Source organism: Falco naumanni, chromosome 5, assembly GCF_017639655.2.
Source record: "Falco naumanni isolate bFalNau1 chromosome 5, bFalNau1.pat, whole genome shotgun sequence".
NCBI classification, from domain to species: Eukaryota; Metazoa; Chordata; class Aves; order Falconiformes; family Falconidae; genus Falco; species Falco naumanni.
In genome coordinates, this window is record NC_054058.1 from 7,171,422 (window position 1) to 7,192,997 (window position 21,576).

Genomic DNA, 21,576 nt, shown 5'->3' on the forward strand with positions numbered 1-21,576 from the left:
ATTGTATGTGACGTATTTAATAAAAAAGGCTGGGTTTCTGATGATTAATTCTGTCTATTCCATCATTTCTGCTAGTTCCAAAACCAAGCTGTAACAAGCAAAGAACTTGATGCTGTTTAGGGAAACATTGTATTTTATACTCTGCAGAGTCTAGTTTCAGATAAAGAACTTTACTTTCTGATTAGGTTTTGGAGCAATTATTAAAACCTTTAGGTTAATCTGAGATTCCTCAGATTGGCAGTTTAATGTTTTGTGTCCAGATGGGAAATGCAAATTACTTTATTCTTTTAAAGATCATTCTTTATGCATTCAGAAGCTTTTAAAATACTACACTTGTCAGATGTTTCTCAACATTGCCTCAGAATGTATTTGTTCTGTTCAGAATGTTCTGTCTGGGTGGCAATGTATACAATACTAAGGACAGGACAAAATTAAAACTTTATCTCGAAAGATCCCAGTCTTAGATCCAGGTCTAAACATAGGATCCTTTATATTGTTTCTTTCTTTCTTTTTGATGTCCATCTCTTTCATGGATTATGTTTGGACTTGGGTCCTAGGTACAGCCTAGTCTGTGGAGAAGACCTCCAGCTCTTAGATGTATTGATTCATGTGTGCTTTTAATTATTTACATTAATTATTTTTCATATCAATGAGAGCTCGTGGAAATCCCAGATGAGGATTAGCACTCTGCTATAGCAGGTGCTGTAGAAACAAACCCAGCAACTTGTCCTGACCACTTGCATGATAGGCAACGTTCACTCTGGTAACTACTGCACATTAGAAAACCACTTTTATTTCGATTGCAGGTACTTGGCTTTTAGCATCCTGGGGTACCCCAGAGATGAGTCACGGCATGAGGCTGAGATTCAGAGATGCCAGATGTGACTATGAGGAAGATTACATGTTTGATGTTGTGGATTTCAGTCCCACCAAGACTGATAAAAAGGCAGTTTCTGCCTCAGCTGAAGAAGATGTGCAAGAAGAAGGAGATAAGGAGGATATGGATTATCAGGATTACCTGGCTTCTTTTTACTCCATCCGAAGCTTAAGGCAGGCATCAGGCAATGAAGAAAACCAAAATCTCACAGTGCTGGCCTGGGAACAGTATGAAGGCACTGATGACACGAGGTCTGAGGTGGCAGCTGGCTCAGGTCTGACAGCTATAAATAGCAGTGAATCCACAAACACCTCCAAGTTCTTAGAAACTCATGTCACTACTCTTCCCCCAGTCAAGGCTGAAACATTCCAGTCAAACCACACATCAGTCACAGCAGAAGAGGACTTATTTTTAGCTGGCACAGGCGATGGAAAGGCTGACTTGGTATTTGAGACGAGAAGCCAAAGCAATTATGAAACAGATCATGGTAACATGTCTGCAGGTGAACACTTGCTGAGCAGTGGGGAAGGCCAAATGAATGTTGCAGAGGAGCTTCCAGCAGATGGAAAGGACAGTAAATCTGTTTCAGAAAAGAAGCAAGAGGAAAGCACAGGAAGAGGAAATTATAACATTAACAGGAAAAGGAAAAAGCGAGCCTCACTGGCTATTAAGTTTTACGCTGTCCAACAGATGAATGCCCTTCTAAATCACGTCAGAAATAAAAATGTCTCGTTTTCTGACAAGACAAGTGCACCTCATCGAGTGCATCGTGCAGAGAACACATCCGATATAGCCATGGTGGGAGCTGGCCAGCTACCGAGTGATTATGATGATGAACTGGAAGAGGAGGAAACCAAAATGGAAAATGCCATGCGGGCAGTTAACTTGACACTTGCTTTGGACCTCATTGTACAGGATGGGTCTAATGCATCCAGCCTCTCTGAACCCAAGCTATCCAAAGATAAACAAGCAGACACTTTTTCTTTAGATCATACGTTAGGCAATATAAGCCCTAATTCCAGCCCTGCACTAGTGAAGAGCTTACTAGAAGAGGCATCGTTGCCCAGGGCTGGGAAACACTCATCTAAAATGACAAATGAGGAATGGAATTTGGTGTCTGCAAAAGAGAGTCAGGGGTTAGAGGCAAATTTAGATAAATCTGTTCATGGTAAGTTAAATCATCGTGGCAGAAATGGTACAGCGTTCATAAATAAGAAGCATATGAAGAAGTATCAAGGGTTCTCACATGTAATGGGAGAAAAACAGAAAGGGAGCCACATGCACCCAACTCTGAAAGGAAAGGAGGGGAACAAGAATGATACTTTGAGTACATCTGGAACTTTCATCAAGATCCGAAGGAAAAAAAAGGAATACCCAAAAATGACCCACTTGCTGACCCCAAGGAGTAAAAAGCCCCCAAAAGTCACGAATCCCATGGCAGGGTTTGGCCGTACGTTGTTTCCAGGTGAGGCCAACTGCACAGTGGATCCTAGTAGAGCCAGGCACGGGGAGTCACTAAATTACACGCTCACCCCTCGACAGCTTAAGCCATCGATCTTGATTGGGCTTCCCCAAGAAAATGGAGACTACGAATATGTTACGGAAGGATCTTACAGCGAGGAGACATCCGGTGGTGAATACGAATACCATTACGTGAGCTTTGATGACCCATACATGACAGATCCAAAAGTGAATATCAACGAACAACGTAACCCAGAAAACATTGCTGAACATTACCTGCGTAGCAGAGGGAATGAGAGGAGATACTATATTGCAGCTAAAGAGGTCTGCTGGAACTATGCAGGATCTAAAAAAAGGTTTGGCTAAATAATTTGCTTTAATTTTGTACACCATCCTGAGACAGACTAGCAGAATGTTGATTCACATGCTGATAAACGTAGAAGTATCTGTAATGTGCGATGTGATTCCCAGCATCTCAAGTCACAGAAACCTAAGCATTTTCCATGGGAGGCTGGGACCCCCCTAGAATGTCACAGAGAGATTACAGTAATCAAGAGCAACACAAATAATAACTTTTTTCCTTTTTTTTTTTTTTTCTTCCTTAACCCCCTTTTGTAGACTCACTAGAAATACTCATTGAAACAGAATTTTACAAACCCACTGTAAGAGGTCGAGGGAAACTTCCACTTGGTTTCGTTGTACTTGAATGGCCTGTTTTCCTTCCTCCTTGAGTTCTCGGATTCTGTAGTAGAGACAGGATAGAGACTTCCTTGTACAAAGTCTTCCCGGGAATTTCATGGACTGGCTGATCTAATATAGACAGGATGTGCTTATAGGCAGGATGAATTCACAGTTTCCAGCCCTAACAAGAAGTGGTTCTGGTGTCTCAGTTCTGTATCGTGAAATGGGATAATAGCACTTTCCAACTTCACGAGGCTGCAGTACTAAAAAATACATGAAAGGTGCAAAGTGATTAACCACACTGGTGACTGACTGCCTTATACTTAAAGTAAAAATAAAGCTGCATGAATTACTGCATTGTTGTTCCTACTGTTTAGAGAACTCAGAAGGTGACTGGATCACAAACCATAAAGGTGAATGGTTTTCTTACATTTTGACAGGGAAGACTGGCCACTATGCCACAGAAAAGAGTATGTGACTTGAGAGAAACTGTGCTAAAAATTCATTATCTTAATTCATACAAATTAGGATCAGTTCTCACCCTACAATGTGTAGAATTCCTAGTCGCTCTTCATCAAAAAGCTGATGAACAAGACCAAAACTGCCGCAGCTTCAGGTTTTTATCAAAAGCAGCAAAAATAGGAGCCAAGAAGGTTTTCATTATACAAAATTCAGCTCCAAACATATATTATTTCTCAAATTTAATTTCTATTTTATTTGATTGATATTTTTCCCTCCACCTTTTCAGCATTCTTTACTCCTGCCTCATCTGTGCTATGTAAATGGCACTTTTTGCAAAAACAGCAGAAGCCACAGACAGTTTCTATGCACACTTGCAAAATAAAGGAATCCCAGTGCTCAGAACTCTGTACAGATCTCCCCAGTGAGGTTTATCCTCAGCTGGTGGGAGGTGGATAGTTCCAGTGAAAGTAAGAGCCCGTGACACATACTGTGTCAGTGTGTTGAAGAGCCGAAAACCACCCTTTCTTCCTACCAGATGACTTTGGTTCAGTTTCTGCTTTTTGTAGACTTGACAACAAGGCAAGGTTTATAGGAAATGATAATACGTTTTATCAGAATAATAGCATTTTGGTGCTTCTATTTAAGATCTGAAGAATGGTGCAAATGCCTGAAAGTTGGTGGTTGTTTTTTTTCTTACCAGCTCTGTGTTGCAAAATGCAGATATAATCAAATGTAAAATGTGTTTCTGTTGGCTTTCCAGAGAAGGTACAACTGTGAGATAGTGAGCCCACCACCTATACTTTATTACGCTCTGAGCTAAGCTCCGATTCAGATTATTAAGTTTAATGCTAAAGAAGGAAAATAGATCTCAGGTGGGTTTCCAGAGATTAGTTGGAATTTTCCAGTGAAAGCTGACCAAATCTTTGAAGGATCTCATGTACAACTGTAGAACTAGAATTGCTTAAACATTGCAAGGCATGATTTTCAGAATCATCTGACATTTATTGGTGGTTTATTCTTTATATTTTAAAATGCTCCTGCCATATGAGTTCTCGGATTTCATCAAAGCTGTTATTTCTGATTCAGTGTGTGGGTTTTTAATTGAGGATTTCCTTTCAGTACAACGATGAATGACAAAACCTGTAAAGATGGCACCACGTATAAGGTGATCTTCCAAAGCTATACAGATAGTACCTTTACGACTCTTCAGGATGAAGATGAATATAAAGAACACCTTGGCATCCTGGGGCCAGTTATCCGAGCTGAAGTGGACGATGTTATTCTGGTAGGTCCATGTTTTGAATATGTGTACAGGGTAGGGTTCTTATGGTGATCTTAGTGGGACATAGAATGGGTCCCAATATTAAATACTGACATATCAATCTAATGTAAAATGAGATTTAAGTTTAACTTTTTAAAAAAAACTACTGTTTTTTTTAAAACCCAGATTGCACTGAAAATACCACTTTATATATGTAAAGAGAGCATCTTATTTTTTTTAAAACAAATTAGTAAATTTGTATTCAAGATGAATGTATATATATATGTCCAAAAAGTGTGGGGGTTTTTTCTCTGAAAACTTTTGCTTTAATGGGTTGGTCAGTTCTAATACAAACAAGGATGGAGAGGAACTGTATCCCTGGCAATACAGTGGTATATTTGCATTAGGAAGCACATTGCTGTAGAGTTTCTCTTCTCTCATCCTTCTTCATCCAGTCTCCAACACACAGGGGTGGAATTAGATGGGAAGAGTAGATCTCACTTGCAGATCTCACTGCTTTCTGCTTATTTCACTGGGAGTAGTGCACAACAGGAACACACTGAGCTACATTTAAAAACATGAGTAAAAGAAAGCGGCTGTTTTAGCTTGGGAGTGAGTGTCATTCCCTAATGAGAGGTAAATAGATCATCTCCCTACCTACATACTTCTCTGGGATAAGTGAAAAGCACTGATTTCAGTAAGAGTGGTACATACAGAGGTCTAGTTGTACGGGTTTGTGCCTTCCTTCAGTGCAACTGCAGCAAAGCATGAGGCAGAAACTCCCCAGTTCCCTGCCTGCTGTAACTAAGCATATCCAGGTGTGAAGGGCAGCAGTACAATTCCTAGGAACCCAGTTTCAGTGGAAGACAGGGAGTTAGGCTCATGCTTTCTACTTCTTAATTAACTACCTGCATCAAAGAGGGTGACTGCATGGAGATACCAAAAGCTATCCCTGCAGCTTTACCATGCACAACATAACCTATAATCACATGCAAATCTTGACCCTGGTTTGAGGTCACGGGAATGTATTGTGTTGGGATTTTGGTTTAGGCCTGAATGTGCTGAATAGAATCTACTTTTATATATATATATATATTTTTTTTTTAGGTTCATTTTAAGAATCTGGCATCCAGACCATATTCCCTCCATGCTCATGGACTCTTCTATGAAAAGTCCTCTGAGGGAAGCATTTATGATGATGAATCTACTGCTTGGTTTAAGGAAGATGATGAGGTTCAGCCAAATAACAGCTATATTTACGTGTGGTATGCAAATAGGCGATCAGGACCTGTGCAGTCAGGAGCAACTTGTCGGTCCTGGATCTACTACTCTGATTTAAACCTGGTAAGAAAATCACAGTGGAAGTGGTAGTGTTGCTGGGGTTGATTACAGAATCACAGAAACATTTACTTTGGAAGGGATCACTAGCAATCACCTAATCTGGCACCACCACCACCACCACCACTCAGGCAGGGTCAACTAGAGTAGGTTGTCCAGGACCGTATCCAGTTGGGTTTTTAATATCTCCAAATGATGTTATTCTGTGGCTGTAGAAATGTACGCTGCAGGCCATGTTTTGGATAGTGATCCTGTCTTTTGGGCCTGATGTTCCCATCTGACATTTAATAAGATGTTGAAGAATTCAAACTGGGGGAACCCTTTGGTAGCCTGAGCAGGGGAAAGTAAAGGTATAAGGCAACAGCAATTCTGGCATCTGCTTTTAAATTTTTAGGACCTGAAGCATTTCTACAGAATGCTATGGGGTTTTGGTGTATTTTGGAAAATCCACTTTTACATCTAATATGAGTTTATTACCTCCTAGGAGAAAGATATTCACTCTGGTTTGATTGGGCCAATACTGATATGTCAGAAAGGAACCTTCAGCAAGTCAAACAATGGCAGCACAGCCACCCGAGACTTTTTCTTGCTTTTTATGGTCTTTGATGAAGAGAAAAGCTGGTACTTTGACAAACGTTCTAGAAGACCTTGTACTGAGAAGGCCCAGGAAATGCAGCAGTGCCACAAATTCTATGGTACTTAATTCATTTTACCAAATATTCAGTTTATTGGGGTAAAGGGAAAGGTGTTTGAGGAGGTATCTCAGCTCACAGTGCCTTTGAACATCCATAAATCCTACACGCTAATTATGTAAACAGTTTTTCTTTTCCTTTTCTTTCTGTCTCCCTCCCTCTGCTCCTCCCCTGCCATCTCCCCTTCCCATAATAGTCATAGTTTTATATGTAAAGATTAGCATTGACTAGAAATTAGTTATTAAAATGAAGAAAGGACATATTAAGCTGAAATTTTCAACAGAAAACTTGTCTCTCACACTTACATATATCTATGCCCCACATTAAAAAAAAAAAAAAAAAAAACAACACACCACCAAACACAAAAAACCAAACTCTTTTCAGTAAGAAGTTAATACCCTGGAAAGTTTTTGAAATTTTAAAATATTGTAATAATTTGATAAATCAACTAGTTCTACTGAGGAATTCGAAGCAGCTGTAGCACAGCCCTTCATAGACCTCTCTGTGGATACAGAGGTTTTAGTCACGTACGGTGAAGTAAGTGGCTGCCTGTTCAAAGGTCGCCCTTTGTTCTCTTTGAAATAATGGTCAGTAAGGAAACTCTGTGTTTCTGTCTCTGCAAAGATGATGCTTGTGTGCTCTAAGTGATCATGTTTGAAAAAGGCATGTTGAGAAGTGGAATCTGCCTTTTGAAAATGTCATCTATTGAATCAGTTATTAATTGAATATTCAGTTGTGACTAAACAGCTGTGGAAATGTACGCTGCAGAGCACGTTTCGGATAGCTGTCCTTTCTTTTGGGCTTCATGTTCCCATCTGGCGTTTTATTTCTTACATCTTCTTGATTTCCTGGCTGCCACGTGTTGCAAGCGAACTGCTCAGATTCTCTGGTGAGGTCCCTGGGTTTTCTGAATTGATGTACATAGACCATAAAATGTGTAGCACTCAGAATTGGAAAAAGTGGTGTTTTTCCCAAATGCGTCCCTTCAGTAAAAGTTTTACTCATTTTAGTAATTGCATTCTAGCAATTTAAAAGACCAGCTTTGTGAGTGGTTTTCCTCACAGTAATTTTTTTTTCAGCCATTAATGGGATTACCTACAATTTGCAAGGCTTGAGGATGTATGAAGGTGAACTGGTCCGATGGCATTTGCTGAATATGGGTGGACCGAAAGACATTCATGTTGTTCATTTTCATGGACAGACCTTCACAGAACAAGGAGAGCCAAAGCACCAGCTTGGTACATACACACTCCTTCCAGGTACGTATCAGAGCAAAGTTCTGAGGGGTGACCGTTGCAGTCTGTTGCCATTGAACCAATGTAAAGGTGAACACAAGTTGGTTTTGAGCACAGTAAGAAAAAGTTTGAGAGCACTTAGAGTTCATTTGGCTATGATGGTCAGAAGGAAAATCATCACTTTGAACCTCCCTCGGTGCTGTGGGAGGGGGGAAATAAAGGTGTCATGGCTGTCTTTTAAAACTGGAAATATGAGTAGTTATAGACAAAACTTAAATGCTTGGACAATTGTCTTCCCCTCCGATGAGAAGGGATATATATGGAAAATGAGTAGCAGTATGGTTCTGTAGCACTGCCTTCTGTTTTCCACTTTCCTTGGCACTCAAAGAATACGTGAGCAGGAGCAAGTTTCTCTCCTTTATTGCATCTCTCTTTTCCTATCTGCAGAGGAGGTCATCGTGCTGGGCTTGGCTTTGGAAGGTGTCCGGCAGTAAAGGTCAGAGTACTGGAAAAGGGAAGTCAGTAGGATAGTGTCAGCCACCAATTCCTTGTGAAATGACGGATGTACAAGAGCGCAGCAGTCCTGTTGCTGTGTCCCCAGGCTGCAGTACCACTGCAGTCTCACTGACAGCTGCTGCGAAATACTATTGGTATTTGGCTCAGTGTGGTGGGGGTTTATTTTGTAATGTCAAGATGAGTGCAGTATAGAAGAGGAATAACCAATGTGAGCCCTAGGAGAATTCTTATGTCCAGGGAGGAAGGAAATAGGTTAAAAGCATTCATTAGGCCACAGGATATACTCCTTTGCCCATCACTGTCAGCAGTGAACGTGTCCAATAACAGCACTTACAAAGCCTGTATTGCTAGCCACAGGTGTTTAAAAAAATAAAATAAAAACCAGCAGAATAGGCAACAAGGAGATCAAAATAATGGGATTGGCTTAGAATGATAGGAGTTTATTTTAATGAACATTTATTCACTAAGCTTTTTAAGGCGATGTTTTTCACTGTAACATCTATTATGTTTTTGTTTAAATGGGAACCAGAATTTTCATGTCTGTACTAACTAGGAATATAAGAAAAGCAATGAAGGTATGTACTGTGCTTTCTAAAAAGTGCAGCAAACAGCCTCAACCATATCTGCTTCCTGCTCAATCCTGGGCACTCCTGGCGCACACGGAAAGTGAGAGGAAGGGCCCGTACATTCTCACACACCACTTTTGGCTTCTTTATGTTACTTAACAAAACACCGGGGCAGCAGGAGTAAGAACTATAATCAGCACCACAGAATTAACATCCTTACATTATGTAATAAACTTAGTAGCACTGTTCAAACACCGTTCATTACACGGCTCAGCACTGTACTTAATGTGTATACATCTGTTGTTACAGACATGCATCCAGGGTTTTGTACTTTGCACCAGCAGTGAAGGTTAGGTTTTGATCTGGTCACGTAATTCCAATCTCAGTCTCCAGCTGGAACTTCCTTACTAGGAAAAAAAATGATTGAGATGATGCTCTCTCTGTAACATGTGGCAGGTTATTTATTTTTTCTGGATTAAGGCATAGGATGATCTTTGGTTTAGCCTCCAGCCTCACTAACATCAACCTTATCATTCATGCTCATGTTTCTGATACATTTCTCTTCCATTTTTTTCAAGGCTCGTTTAGAACAATTGAAATGAAACCACAGAGACCTGGCTGGTGGCTTTTAGACACTGAAGTGGGGGAATATCAGCAAGCAGGAATGCAGGCATCTTATCTGGTTATAGAGAAAGGTACTGAACAAAGGTGTTTTTTGGCTGGGGGAGTCAAGCTATAAAGTCATCTCTACCCTTTCAGGATCACTAAAGAAAAATTTGGGAGATTGTTCTGCAAAAAACCAAAGCAGATTTTCTGTGCATTCAAGGAGGGGGTGGAGTAGTTACTGTAATTTTTTTCTAGAACAAAAGATGTTTAGCCTCTAGCATACTAGCTTTGAATTATTTAGAATACTGTCTTTATTCCTTTAGTGTACTAGCTTTGAATTTGAGGTTTCCTCACTGTGATCAGTGGATTAATTTGTTGAGAGGAATTGCAGAGATTAACTTGGCCTTCTCCGAGAAGTTGATGTCACGGTATTACTAAGAATTCTTCTGAGTGATGTTGTCTTAGAAGATTCCACCAGAATATATATTGGATTAGCACTCCTTTTCTTTAACAACCAACTTACTGTGCTCTCTTTAGAGTGCAGAATTCCAATGGGTCTAGCAAGTGGAGTTATACTCGACTCACAAATCACCGCTTCAGATCACGTAGGTAAGTTAATACTTGAAAAGGTCCATGCTCCTGAATATCCCCAACAAAGTGTTCCAGTTCCATATTCTTTTGTCATCTCATGATACATCTTACAAGATCAGCTCAGCAGTGAGTCAACTGTCAGGCTAAGAAGCTCTCCAACGTTTTTGCAAGCTGTATTAGGTAGGCCCTCATCATTGTATTTTAACAAGGTCACAGGTCTGCTGTCAGTATCACAAGCCTGAGAGTCGGGAAGTCCCCTGGATGGCCTACTGGATGAACTGGAACAGATCCAGCTTTATCTTTTTGTCCTTTGGGTTCCCTGCTTGAAAATGAACACCAAAGTGTTCAAAAAGCTTTTGAGATTTGCATGTGGTATGAGATGTGAAAGGACCAAATAGATGTGTTATGAGAGATTTGGGAATCTGGCGTCCAGAGCAGTGACAGAGTCTTTAATTTACCAAGTTTATTCCTGGTATAAAAGTAGGATCATTTGGTAGAGAAAGTGATAGAATATTACATGGGCAGTGGCAAGCCAAGGCATATAGGTTACACATATGTGCAAGCATACACATCCTCTCCCTTGAAATAACAAATTATTTATTTTGGAAAACTGATTTTTCTGTGGATTTAATTTTCTTTCTCCATTCCTTGCCGCAGTGTTACGAAGGCTTGAAAGCTGTCTTGTCATATATGTTCCATATCAGTTGTTAACATTTTGCAGAAAGGAGCTCTCTTCCATGAATGTAAGCACATTCTGTGTCTCATCCTGCTGGCATCCAAAGCTTGTTTAGCAAACTCTAAACCCTGGTTCCAAAGCAGCAGACAGTGCATTACATAAAAGGCCATTATTTTTAAAGTCATCCTGCCAACTACAATACTTTGCAGGGTAACAGCTGACTTTCAGTTGCTGACCATGTCCAAATTATACTAGATTATGGATTTTAGAGTCTGATTATGGATTTTAGAGTCTCTTGGTGGGTTTTTTTCCCCCAAGACAGGCCAGAAAAGAACTGAAGCATTCAGCATCACTAACAAGTTACAGCCCTCTTTTTTTTTTTTTTTTGTTCGCTTTTTTTTTTTGTTCTGTTTTTTTTTTTTTTTTTTTTTTTTTTTTTTTTTCCTCCCAGTATCTCATCTTAAATTCTTGCTTTATTCATATTTTCTATCTAGATTATTGGGAACCTAAGTTAGCCCGATTACACAATTCTGGAACATACAACGCTTGGAGCACTACAGTGAAAACAGAAGGATTCCCTTGGATCCAGGTATAGTTGGTACAACACGTGCTTGACCATCATTGAGTTGTGCTTTTCATATGGTTTGTTTTAGAACATCAAGCTACTCTTGTTCTCGCTGAGAAGACTGATGGGGAAAACTGAAAAGATGTAGCAAGTTTGATTGTGGTGACGCAAACTTTCCACCTCCCCTGGAGCAGCCCATTGACTGGACAGTTACCCTCACAATTTAGATAGAACCGTTTTGTAGGCAAAAGGATTTTTTTTTCTTTTTTTTTTTTTTCATTATTTCTACTACTTCCCCCCACCCCCCGACATCTACCCAACAATACATACTTATATGTATGTGTTGGGTGATCATTTAAAGCGTAACACTGTCAAGCATTGCTTCAGATAGTTTTGGGGGGGGTTTTGGTTGGTTTGGATGCTTCTGTGTCCAACTTGACACAGCACAGTGTGGCTTAACAGGGAAACCAAGCTTGTAATTATGGCTGCAAGCACTATATCATTCAATCACCTAATTTCTTCCATCTTTTTCTTCCATCCCAATCACTGTTGCACCAGAGAGCCAATTTGCACCCAGACTTAGGGAGGATAGTTGATTTTTTTACAAATTTCATTAAAATAGGCAGTTAGGAGAAAAGAAATTCTCAAATTAGTGTTGCAGTTTAAGTTCAACAGGTAGGTGTTTTGTTTGGCTCGCTAACACTTGCTAGCAAGTTAGTGGAGGTGAAGTAGGGGGAGAAGGTTGGGAGATCTGATGTGGAACTGGAAATAATGTTGGGAGGAAGAAGAATTTGATAAGGGGGCATGGCAGTGAGAAGCTGAGGTTGCTGCAGTAAAGTATGCAGAGACGTGGAGTACGCATCCTGAAGAATGAGTTTCGCTGCCGATAGGAATATCTTGCCGATTTGTTTTTATGTGCTAGGGGCTTGGGTAGGATATTAGCAGGAATGGTGGCTTTTCTTCAGAATGTCGTATGCCTTTTCTCAGCCTGGGTGTCCCAAACTAGAGGCAGATTATGAAAATGTGAGCCTTTAATTTCTCCACACTCCTTTTGCCTACTTGTGAGACGGGGTAGTGGAGTTCTGCCTGCCGTGGGGACACAGGTATTTTTGAGGTGTCTTTGTGGCGCTGTGCTGAACGCTGAACACTGTAAAGTGGCCTCTGAAGTTAAACGCACACACAAATACACAGGTGAAAGGAGAGCGAGACACAGTAATTTGGCCTCCGGCACCTGGTTGTTTTTTCTCTGGAGAGTGTTAGTGTCAGAAGGCAGGGCTTAAAGCTATTGTGTAGATGCTAAAGAATGAAATTGATTTTGCTGTGCATTGTTGGCTCTATAAACACTGTTTGCTGTTCCTAGGTGGACTTTCAAAGACAAGTTCTGTTAACTGGGATACAGACGCAGGGAGCCAAGCAGTTTTTAAAGTCCTTGTACGTCCAGAAGTACTTTATTGTCTACAGCAAAGACAAACGAAAGTGGAACACCTTCAGAGGAGACAGCTCATCAGCACAAAAGGTCTGTACGTGCCATAGGGGTTGCAGCAACCTAGGCAGTGTCACTGGGTGATGCAGGGAGGTGACAGTTTTATGTTAAGAGATAGCAGAAAAAATTATGGCCTTCAGAGACCTAATAATACCGCTTGACACCCCAAAGGGTGTTTACCAATACAATAAAATTCAGACCAGTAGAGGGATTTTAAGGTGAGAAATCTCCTAGACTGGAGTTTAGATTGGTCCTGTGACCTTGACTGTATAGAGTATGGCTTTCTCACGAGCATCTCTCCCTGCTATTATTTCCTAAGACCATGTCACCCTTTTTGAAGCAAGCAGGAAGGAGAACTAAAACTTGGATCTTACCTTGTTTGGGATTAGGTCCTCCCTCCTGTCCTTCCTTTTCTGCTGTCACAACAATTGAAAGTTAAAACTGCCTGAATTGCTTGCAGAAGGCCTGTGTAGTAAGCGTGGTTGTACCCTGAAAAAGGTTCATTCGACGCCCAGCTGCTCCAGCCCTGCCTCTTACAGCTTCAGTTTACCCTGAGGTTTCTGTGGTACAACTCCCAAACCGAAAACCTGGTGTCTCTTACCTGTCCTTTTGCCTCTTTACTAGTGTCTTCTTACAGGCTTATGCAGCGTGTACAGAGGGGTTGCTTATTTGGATTGAGGCCTTCAGGCGCTTCCAAATATGCTAAGATGGGACCGTGAAATATTTCAAGTTGCTCTGCAGTGTGGGGTGTTTCATCACCGCGGCTGGGGCTAATGGTGTAAAAAAGACTACTTTTGTAACAGAGCAGGCTTTCAGCATGCAAGCTTGTGTTTGAATTTCATTAACTATATGTGGATATTTTTTTCTTTTAATAGATTTTTGAAGGTAATTCCAATGCCTATGGAGTAAAAGAGAACATCATTGATCCCCCTATTATTGCTAGGTACATCAGAGTGTACCCAACCGAGGCCTACAACAGACCTACTCTTCGCATGGAGCTTCTGGGGTGTGAAGTAGATGGTAAGAATGGGTCACGTGCTGGTGCTTCCTTTCTGGCAAATTTTTTACCTAATATGTTAAATGAAGCTAAAATTGCGGGTGTTCTCAATTCCAGCATGTTGTTTAGGCTGTGGCTACTTGGATGAACTGGAGATAACATGGCACTTCTCTTAACAGGCTGCTCTTTGCCACTTGGAATGGAAAATGGAGAGATCAAGAATACCCAGATAACAGCCTCGTCTGTTAAGACATCTTGGTTTAACACGTGGGACGCTTCGCTTGCTCGTCTCAGTCAGAAAGGGAAGGTGAATGCTTGGCGAGCCAAGGTAACAAGTGAAAACCAGGGACAACAGTTAATAAATCTGTGCTGCCTGTGTGCTCGTGCACTCCCTGTACGCTGTGTTCAGCGCCAGGTGTAGCTAAGGTTACTTCACAGCCATCCTTTGGGAAGAAGCCCCCAGTAGGAAACTTATTGAACTTCTGGCAACAGCAATGAAATCGTGTTTTGAGATGGGTGGTGTCCTCTGGGCCAGAGCCTGCAGCACTTCCCTGCAGAGGCATTCCTTTTAATTTCAGGAGGTGAATACGACTTGAATATTTGTCTCAAAGGGGTTAAAGAAACCCATCCTGGGCTGGCTTATAGGCGGTACAGCTTAATGGGTCTGGGGGTGGATGACCCAGAGCAAGGAATGTGAGCTTCTGTGTCTTCAAAATGGAGGTGCATTTCTTTACAGAGCACCTTGAGGTGTGCTCCTGGTTTGTATGAGCATTTGGTATTAGTATTATGTATTATATTTTAATACTGGAGATGAATCTGTGTTGTTTTTTATGTATTGAAAATTAATGTGGACATCTTAAGGCACCAAATACACCACCTGCAGTGAAGAAGTTAATTGTATGGACCACCAAGAACACTTGTGACTTTTGCCTCAGCTTTGCTCTTCTGCGCTTCTCTGATACAGCTTTGATGCAGTTTTAACTGTCTCTAAACAGGATTTTTCACTTAAGCAAATATAGACAGGCATATGTTTGCTAATAGACAACTTTTTTTATCAATTGTAGCTCAACAACAAGGAACAGTGGCTGCAAATTGATCTCCTCACAGTTAAGAAGATAACTGCTATCGCTACCCAGGGAGTCAAGTCCATATCTGCTGAAAACTTTGTGAAAACCTATGTTATCCTATACAGCGACCAAGGCTCAGAGTGGAGGTCCTATATGGATGGTTCAAGCTCCGTGGCAAAGGTATCACCCTCGGCTCAGGCAGTCGTGTTCGTTGCTTGGTTTTAGACGCTGAGCACAGTCAAGGCATGAGGGCAGAATACCCAGCCACAGAGGGGTCCTCACAGGACTTCAAAATACTAGGGAGCTGGGGTTACTACAGGTAACGTCCTAATATCCATCTGATTTTGGTCATAGTAATTAACATTAATAGAAGGAAAGAATGCCAAATCCGTAGAGAATGCAGTCAACATTGTGATAAAAGGAGCTGATGTTATTTGTAAAGGAGGACGTTTAATTTGAATGAACAATGGGCTTGCCAGGGCCTCTTTTCAGCTTTTTCATTTCTGCCTTGATTTTATAAGTGAAACTAATGTTAGCGAGCAGTTCTGCTGTCACGGAGCTGGAAAACTCCAGATGCCCACAGAGCAGACACAATACTTCACATTGTTCCCATATCACCTTACACCAACCTAACCCACAAGGGCTTTTAGCAGAAGTAAAATAAGGGAAGTTTGGGTTTTTTAGTCCATCCAGATTAGAAAGACAAATTTTGTGGTGTGGATGGAAACAGAGGCTGTTCAATTCATTCAGACTCAGGTATTGCTGGCCTGAACTACCTTTGACCCAGCATTTTAGAAAGAGACTGGATGTGGTCCTGCCTAAAATTGGAAGTGACAGTCCATCTACCCTGGATGGGTAATGCAACAGCTTGGAACCATTTAAAAAAGAAAACATGGGGTGGGGGTTTAAGCGCTGCCTTTTAACTAATTGTGTGATTGTGTATTTGCAGGTTTTCTCGGGTAATGAAAACAGCAACGGGCACGTCAAGCATTTTTTTAACCCACCCATTCTGTCCAGGTTTATCCGCATCGTTCCAAGAACATGGTATCATGGTATTGGCCTTCGGGTAGAACTCTATGGCTGTGATTTTGGTGAGGGTCTTGCTGTGAAGAGGACTGACAAGTCTGGGAGCTCTTAACGTTTCAGCAATCATCATGCAGAACAACAATTTTTTTAAAAAAAACTTAAAACAATCATACTTAGTAGCTTGCGTATGTGCTTCCTCAAAGGACCTTAATGTTTGCCAGCAAGAGCCGAGAGAGATTTCTCTGGCAGATGCTTCATTCCGACAAATACACACTTTAGAAAACAGCTTCTCTTCTCTGGGAAGAAATAGCAGTCCCTTCTGATTTGTATTATCATTTCTTCATCCTAACAAGTATTCTGTCTTTTTACATAATTTTAAGTTCTAAATCTCTAGGGATGGAGACTCTGGCCTTAATCCTGAGCCCTGATTATCCCCATTTTGTAATGCTTCTGCAGCACGGGGTGGGAATAGAAAGCTACAGCAGGTGGATGTTCTCCAGACGTAGGGCCGAGAGGGAAAACCGGTGCAGATATGGAGCTGTGGTGCTGCATTCCAGCAATGTCTGGGTAAGAAATGATTGTAGAGGTGGCCTCGCCTCCGTGCGTCGCTGTGACCAAGGTGTAGAGCGATGCCAGCGCTGAGGTGTGTGCAGCCCCTTCTCTGAGAAGGTGGGTTTGCGTTATTGGCTGGGTTCTTACATACCCAGCACGTCTGAAATGCTGTGGGTTCCACAGAGTTAATCTTCGCTGCCCTGGCAAGGGAAGGCGGAGTCAGCAATATCTTTCTTTCCCAGAAATGAGAAGGGAGGTGATATAACCTGGCAGGTCATGGAACGGCAATGGCAGAACCAAAGTGAGAATCCAGAACTGACACTCGGTCCCGTACAGACGTTTAGACCGTGGGAAGGAGGAGCTCCCTCGAGCAGGAAGGCATTGAGAACTGTAGCTGTTCAGTGAGAATACACAGTGGTGGTGGCAGAGAAGGTTAGATGAAACTGGGTTATAGAAACATCTGCATCTTCTTTACCATTTAGCTCTAACGAAGTTTTCACTAATGGAACTACTCTTGTGCATGGAACGTACATGGATTTTTCCCAGGATGACTACATCTAGTGAAAATATATACACAGTCCATGAACAGATTACTCCAGCAGAGTTTTAAGCTAAGCTTTCAGTAGTGTTTTTGTCTTCCGTCCTGTAAATATTTTAATTACAGAACTTCCACTTATCACACTAGGTACAGTTCAGCAGAGTGGGTTTTTCAAAGTAATTTATCTTTGAACCTCGTATGGTGTTATCCAAGTTATTTCGGTAGTTTCTCAATTCTTGTATCTTACAGACCATGCATTTCAAAATGAAGGTACAGAACAGAAGTGGAAAAAAAATATAAAACCTAAACAAATATTTTCTGTCTTTTTTTACTATGTCACAAACTGTTATTACTTTTTATTGGAAAATATATTGGAAAAATATTGGAAAAGATAATATTGTAGCATGAAAAACATCATCAACATTTTATTGTGTATATTTGTCTCAACAGTATTAGTTCTTTGGCAATAATCAGTGAAATTTTGTATCACAAGTAAGAACAGCTTGATGGGAATTTTCAGTATTAATTAGAATTAATTTCAAATGGTGAAATTGTATGAACAATTGCTTCATCTTAGAAAATCAGTTTCTTAATATTTTGTAATGATGCTTAATTTATTTTTGTTTGATACAGTCATGAAATAGCAATGCAAGCTATATTCACTAAAAAAAGAAAATGTAAATTTCAGAGTCAGGTTTTACCCTAGAAAACAGGTAATTAATGCTTGCTAACTTCAGCAGAACCAGGATTTTGTGTGCTTAAGTGCCAAACCATTTATGTTTTAGGAGGCCATGATCTTAAAGGTTCTAAATAAATAATTAGTTCTTTAACTTCACACAGACTCATACATATATAGACAAATGCAAAACTGATTGCAGGAGCGTGACTCAATACACCTGCATCAGTTTCACAAGTTGGAGATTTTGCTTCTACTTGCTGATGGATAGGACTTCAGTTAGCTCGGGTCAGCTGTCCCAGGGCTGTCCCCTCCCCAACCTCTCACCTACCCCCAGCCTACTCGCTGGCAGGACAGAGGGGGAAAAAGAAAGACCTTGATGCTGTGCAAATGCTCTTCAGTAACAGCTAAAACATTTGTGTATTGTCAACGCTGGTTTAGTCGAAAATCCAAAATGCAACACCCTGTGGGCTGCTATGATGAAAATTAACCCTGTAACACATGTTCCAGTATATCCAGTATAGCAGCACAGGAGCAGCAGCAGTGCCTGGGCCCTTTGCCTGTTGCTGATAACAAAATGTTCCCTGGCACAGCCTGGTAAGATGATAAGTGCTACAATAAACAGCGAAAGTCCAAAGTAGCGACTAACAAGCACCAGATTCCAATAAACATTAAAGCAAGCAAGCACAGGACCCTGCTAATTAACAGCTATAAATTCTACCTACCGCGCTCCAATCAGATGATGTTGTCTCAAAGTCCTCTTACCGTGCGCTGGACACCAAAAAGGACTGTGGTGGGTTGACCCCAGCTGGCAGCCAGGCCCCCAGTCAGTCAGTCACTCAACCCCCGCCCCCAAGGTGGGGGGGAGGACTGGAAGGGCAAAAGCAAAAAAAACCCAACTTGTGGGTTGATGCAAAAGCAGTTTAATAAGTGAAGCAAGGGTACATGTGTAAGCAAAGCAAAATAAGGAATTAATTTGCTGCTTCCCATCAGCAGGCAGGTGTTCAGCCACTTCCTGGCAAGCAGGGCCTCGACACACCAGTTACTTGGGAAGACAAACACCATGACTGAACATCCCCTCCTTCCTTTTCCTCCTTTCCCCCAGTTTTTCTCGCTGGACATGGTGTCATATGGTGTGGGATATCCCTTGGGTCTGCTGACCCACCTGTGTCCTCTCCCAGCCTCTGGTCACCCCCAGCCTGCTTGCTGCTGGGGCAGGGTGTGAAAAAGAAAAGGCCTTGACGCTGTGCAAACACTGTTCAGCAACAGCCCGAACATCGGTGTGTTACCAGCCCGGTTTTAGTCACAAGCATGGCGCTACACAGGCTGCTGCGAAGAAAAGTAACTCTACCCCGGCCAGAGCAGGTGCATGAAAGTATTTCCAAATGCAAATGAGGGGGGGCAAATTCTTGGTCCATGTTCACAGCAAGGAAGATGTGAAAACACACCTGTACCAGATCTGCCAAACCAAGGGTAAGTGATGTTGAGTGAGCCCACAGATGACAGGAAAACAAAGAACTATCAATTTTATGAAGCAACCAACTTAGATTTAATCTGCCAAGGCTTTTGCAAATTCATAAGTTACATCAGTCAGTCTTGCACAGCCTTTTACACGCTGTGGCATGGAGTCCTGCATACAGTGAAATTATTTGCAAGTAACACACAAGAAGAGAAAGAAATCCTGCAGTTTTCTCAAACTAAAGAATGAAGGTGCATATCACAGCGTGGCAGCTGGCAAACACAAGATCTTTTCAGACTGAGGGAGAAATGTGGTGCCAGGGTTCAGAGTATTCCCATCTGGCCAGTAATTTCATCACTCGGAAACCCGGGTGGCTGCTTTCAGCTGGCCTTTCGATCGAAGGTCCACAGTTAACCACTTCAGCCTCCTTATAACGGAGTTGCTGCCCTCCAGTGCTTGTTCCAGCTTCCAGGAGGCCTCAGAGTGCCCAAAGCTGACCATCTGCAGATGACGACAGTGCAGACGGCGGTGCATGGTCTCATGCTTTACTCAGTAGAAACCTGCTTCCTTTTGCTTTCCAGAGGTGGTAGCTGTACTCCTTCACACAGAAGTTGTGAAACTGGTTGTGTCTGCACTTGAACTGGAAGGGAGGTGAAAGGAAGTGGAAGTAAAGACAGCTGAGCAGCTCTGAAGTTGTTGCTGACAGCAGCACCACCGTACTTTCTTCAGACCCTGATGTATTTGGCCAGCGTTCAGACAGGTTTGTACAGGCTGCCCTGTAGGGTCTAAAGCTGATGCAGGCAGGCGTATATGAGTCAGCAAGCACGCCTCTTGCTTGTAGAGTAGATGTAACCTCTGCTTTTGTCAGTTTTTCTGCTGGTAATTCTGACCGTAACACCTGTACTGCAGGGGTAGCTGGACTGAAGCTGAGCCAGCTTGCCTTCACCAAGATTTCCAGGCGTTTGCACACTGGGAGGTTCCCTCCATGCCACTGGCACAGCGTAATGAAGACATAAAGCTGAATATTACCCATGGGTTAAAGTCAATGCAGATGGTGTTTCTGTGTTTGCTCTCTCAGAGACCTCCTGAGCTGGGCATCGACATAGATGCAAAGGTGAATGTGGGCGTTGGGGCACTTCAGAGCCGTCAGTGAGCGTGCATGATAAAGGTATGCCCGTGTGAAGTGCCAGGGGAACGCTGCAGAAAAAGTATCAAGTGGGAATCTGGTCAAGACTCCAGACAAATACCCAACCTTTTATGCACCCTCCAGCACGCCCTGAAATGGCCACGAACACCGGTGGGTTGATCAAAATGTTAGGACTGTGCTAAGAAGGATAAAGAGGGCTTGCAACTTCACAAGCACTGATGCTCATGAGGTATCTTTCAGGATGGGAAAAGATTTTTTGGACATGTACCTGAGGGAGGAAGGTAAAGGCGGTGCCCATGCCCACATACGGGAAGGCTGTTTATTAATATGTTACTATTTAGCACCATAGAAATGAGATGCAGCACTGTGCTGGGGTGACCTATTGCCGTTTCATATGAGTCAGTCATTCCACTTGATCAGCATTAAATATTCCTCTTCTTGCTCTCACTCCTACATTTTGTTTTGTTATGTTTATTCGTGCTAGCTGTACATCATAACGAGTTTATCCACCTACACTTTCCTATCATTACTGCGCCCCGTTCTCCATTTGTTTGTTACACCCAGTACTTGCATCATGCTCTAATTACAATAATCTCCTCCAGGTAGGGACTCCATCTTCTTGAATGTTTGTACAGCACTCTCCAAAACAGGCCATGGGATCATTCTCAGGGTTCCTGGGCACATCGGTAACACCATTCCTAATGGGAGCAACACTCGTTAAGCCCACTGTGACCTAGATATGTCTAAAAGCACCAAGTAATTCAGACCAGCCCATGTGCTTCTACATTTAATAAAAGTATAGGGTATGTTTCTTCTAAGTCTACTTGATCCACTGCTTGCTTTTCTTTGTAACACCACTGTTGTACTCTCTTTTGGCACTTCCCACGAAAATTTGTCCACCAGTGTCCCCATTTGTAGCAGACTTAAGTGACTTTTCCATTTTTTTCCCCGTGTAGCTGACTGCAAAACATTTTTTAATTGCTATGTCCGTAATGTAAATGTGTAATGCCGTACAACGTGATCCATCTTAGACCGAGAGTTAATCTGATACCCTGTGGCAAGGGATTCCACAAATTCAGCCATAAATGCCTTATTTCCAACAGC

General features: G+C 41.9%; 1 protein-coding gene across 1 annotated transcript in view; it reads left to right on the plus strand.

The window, feature by feature from the left end:
* The window catches only part of F5 (coagulation factor V), a 39,456-nt gene extending 21,954 nt beyond the window's left edge, over positions 1-17,502 (plus strand). The window contains 13 exon segments of the mRNA XM_040594972.1: positions 807-2,694; positions 4,601-4,766; positions 5,850-6,086; positions 6,565-6,775; positions 7,852-8,031; positions 9,668-9,784; positions 10,233-10,304; positions 11,457-11,551; positions 12,888-13,043; positions 13,886-14,030; positions 14,187-14,335; positions 15,072-15,254; positions 16,024-17,502. Of these exon segments, the coding sequence (XP_040450906.1) occupies positions 807-2,694; positions 4,601-4,766; positions 5,850-6,086; positions 6,565-6,775; positions 7,852-8,031; positions 9,668-9,784; positions 10,233-10,304; positions 11,457-11,551; positions 12,888-13,043; positions 13,886-14,030; positions 14,187-14,335; positions 15,072-15,254; positions 16,024-16,212 (3,788 nt within the window). The 3' untranslated portion in view covers positions 16,213-17,502.
* Positions 17,503-21,576: the final 4,074 nt, after the last annotated feature.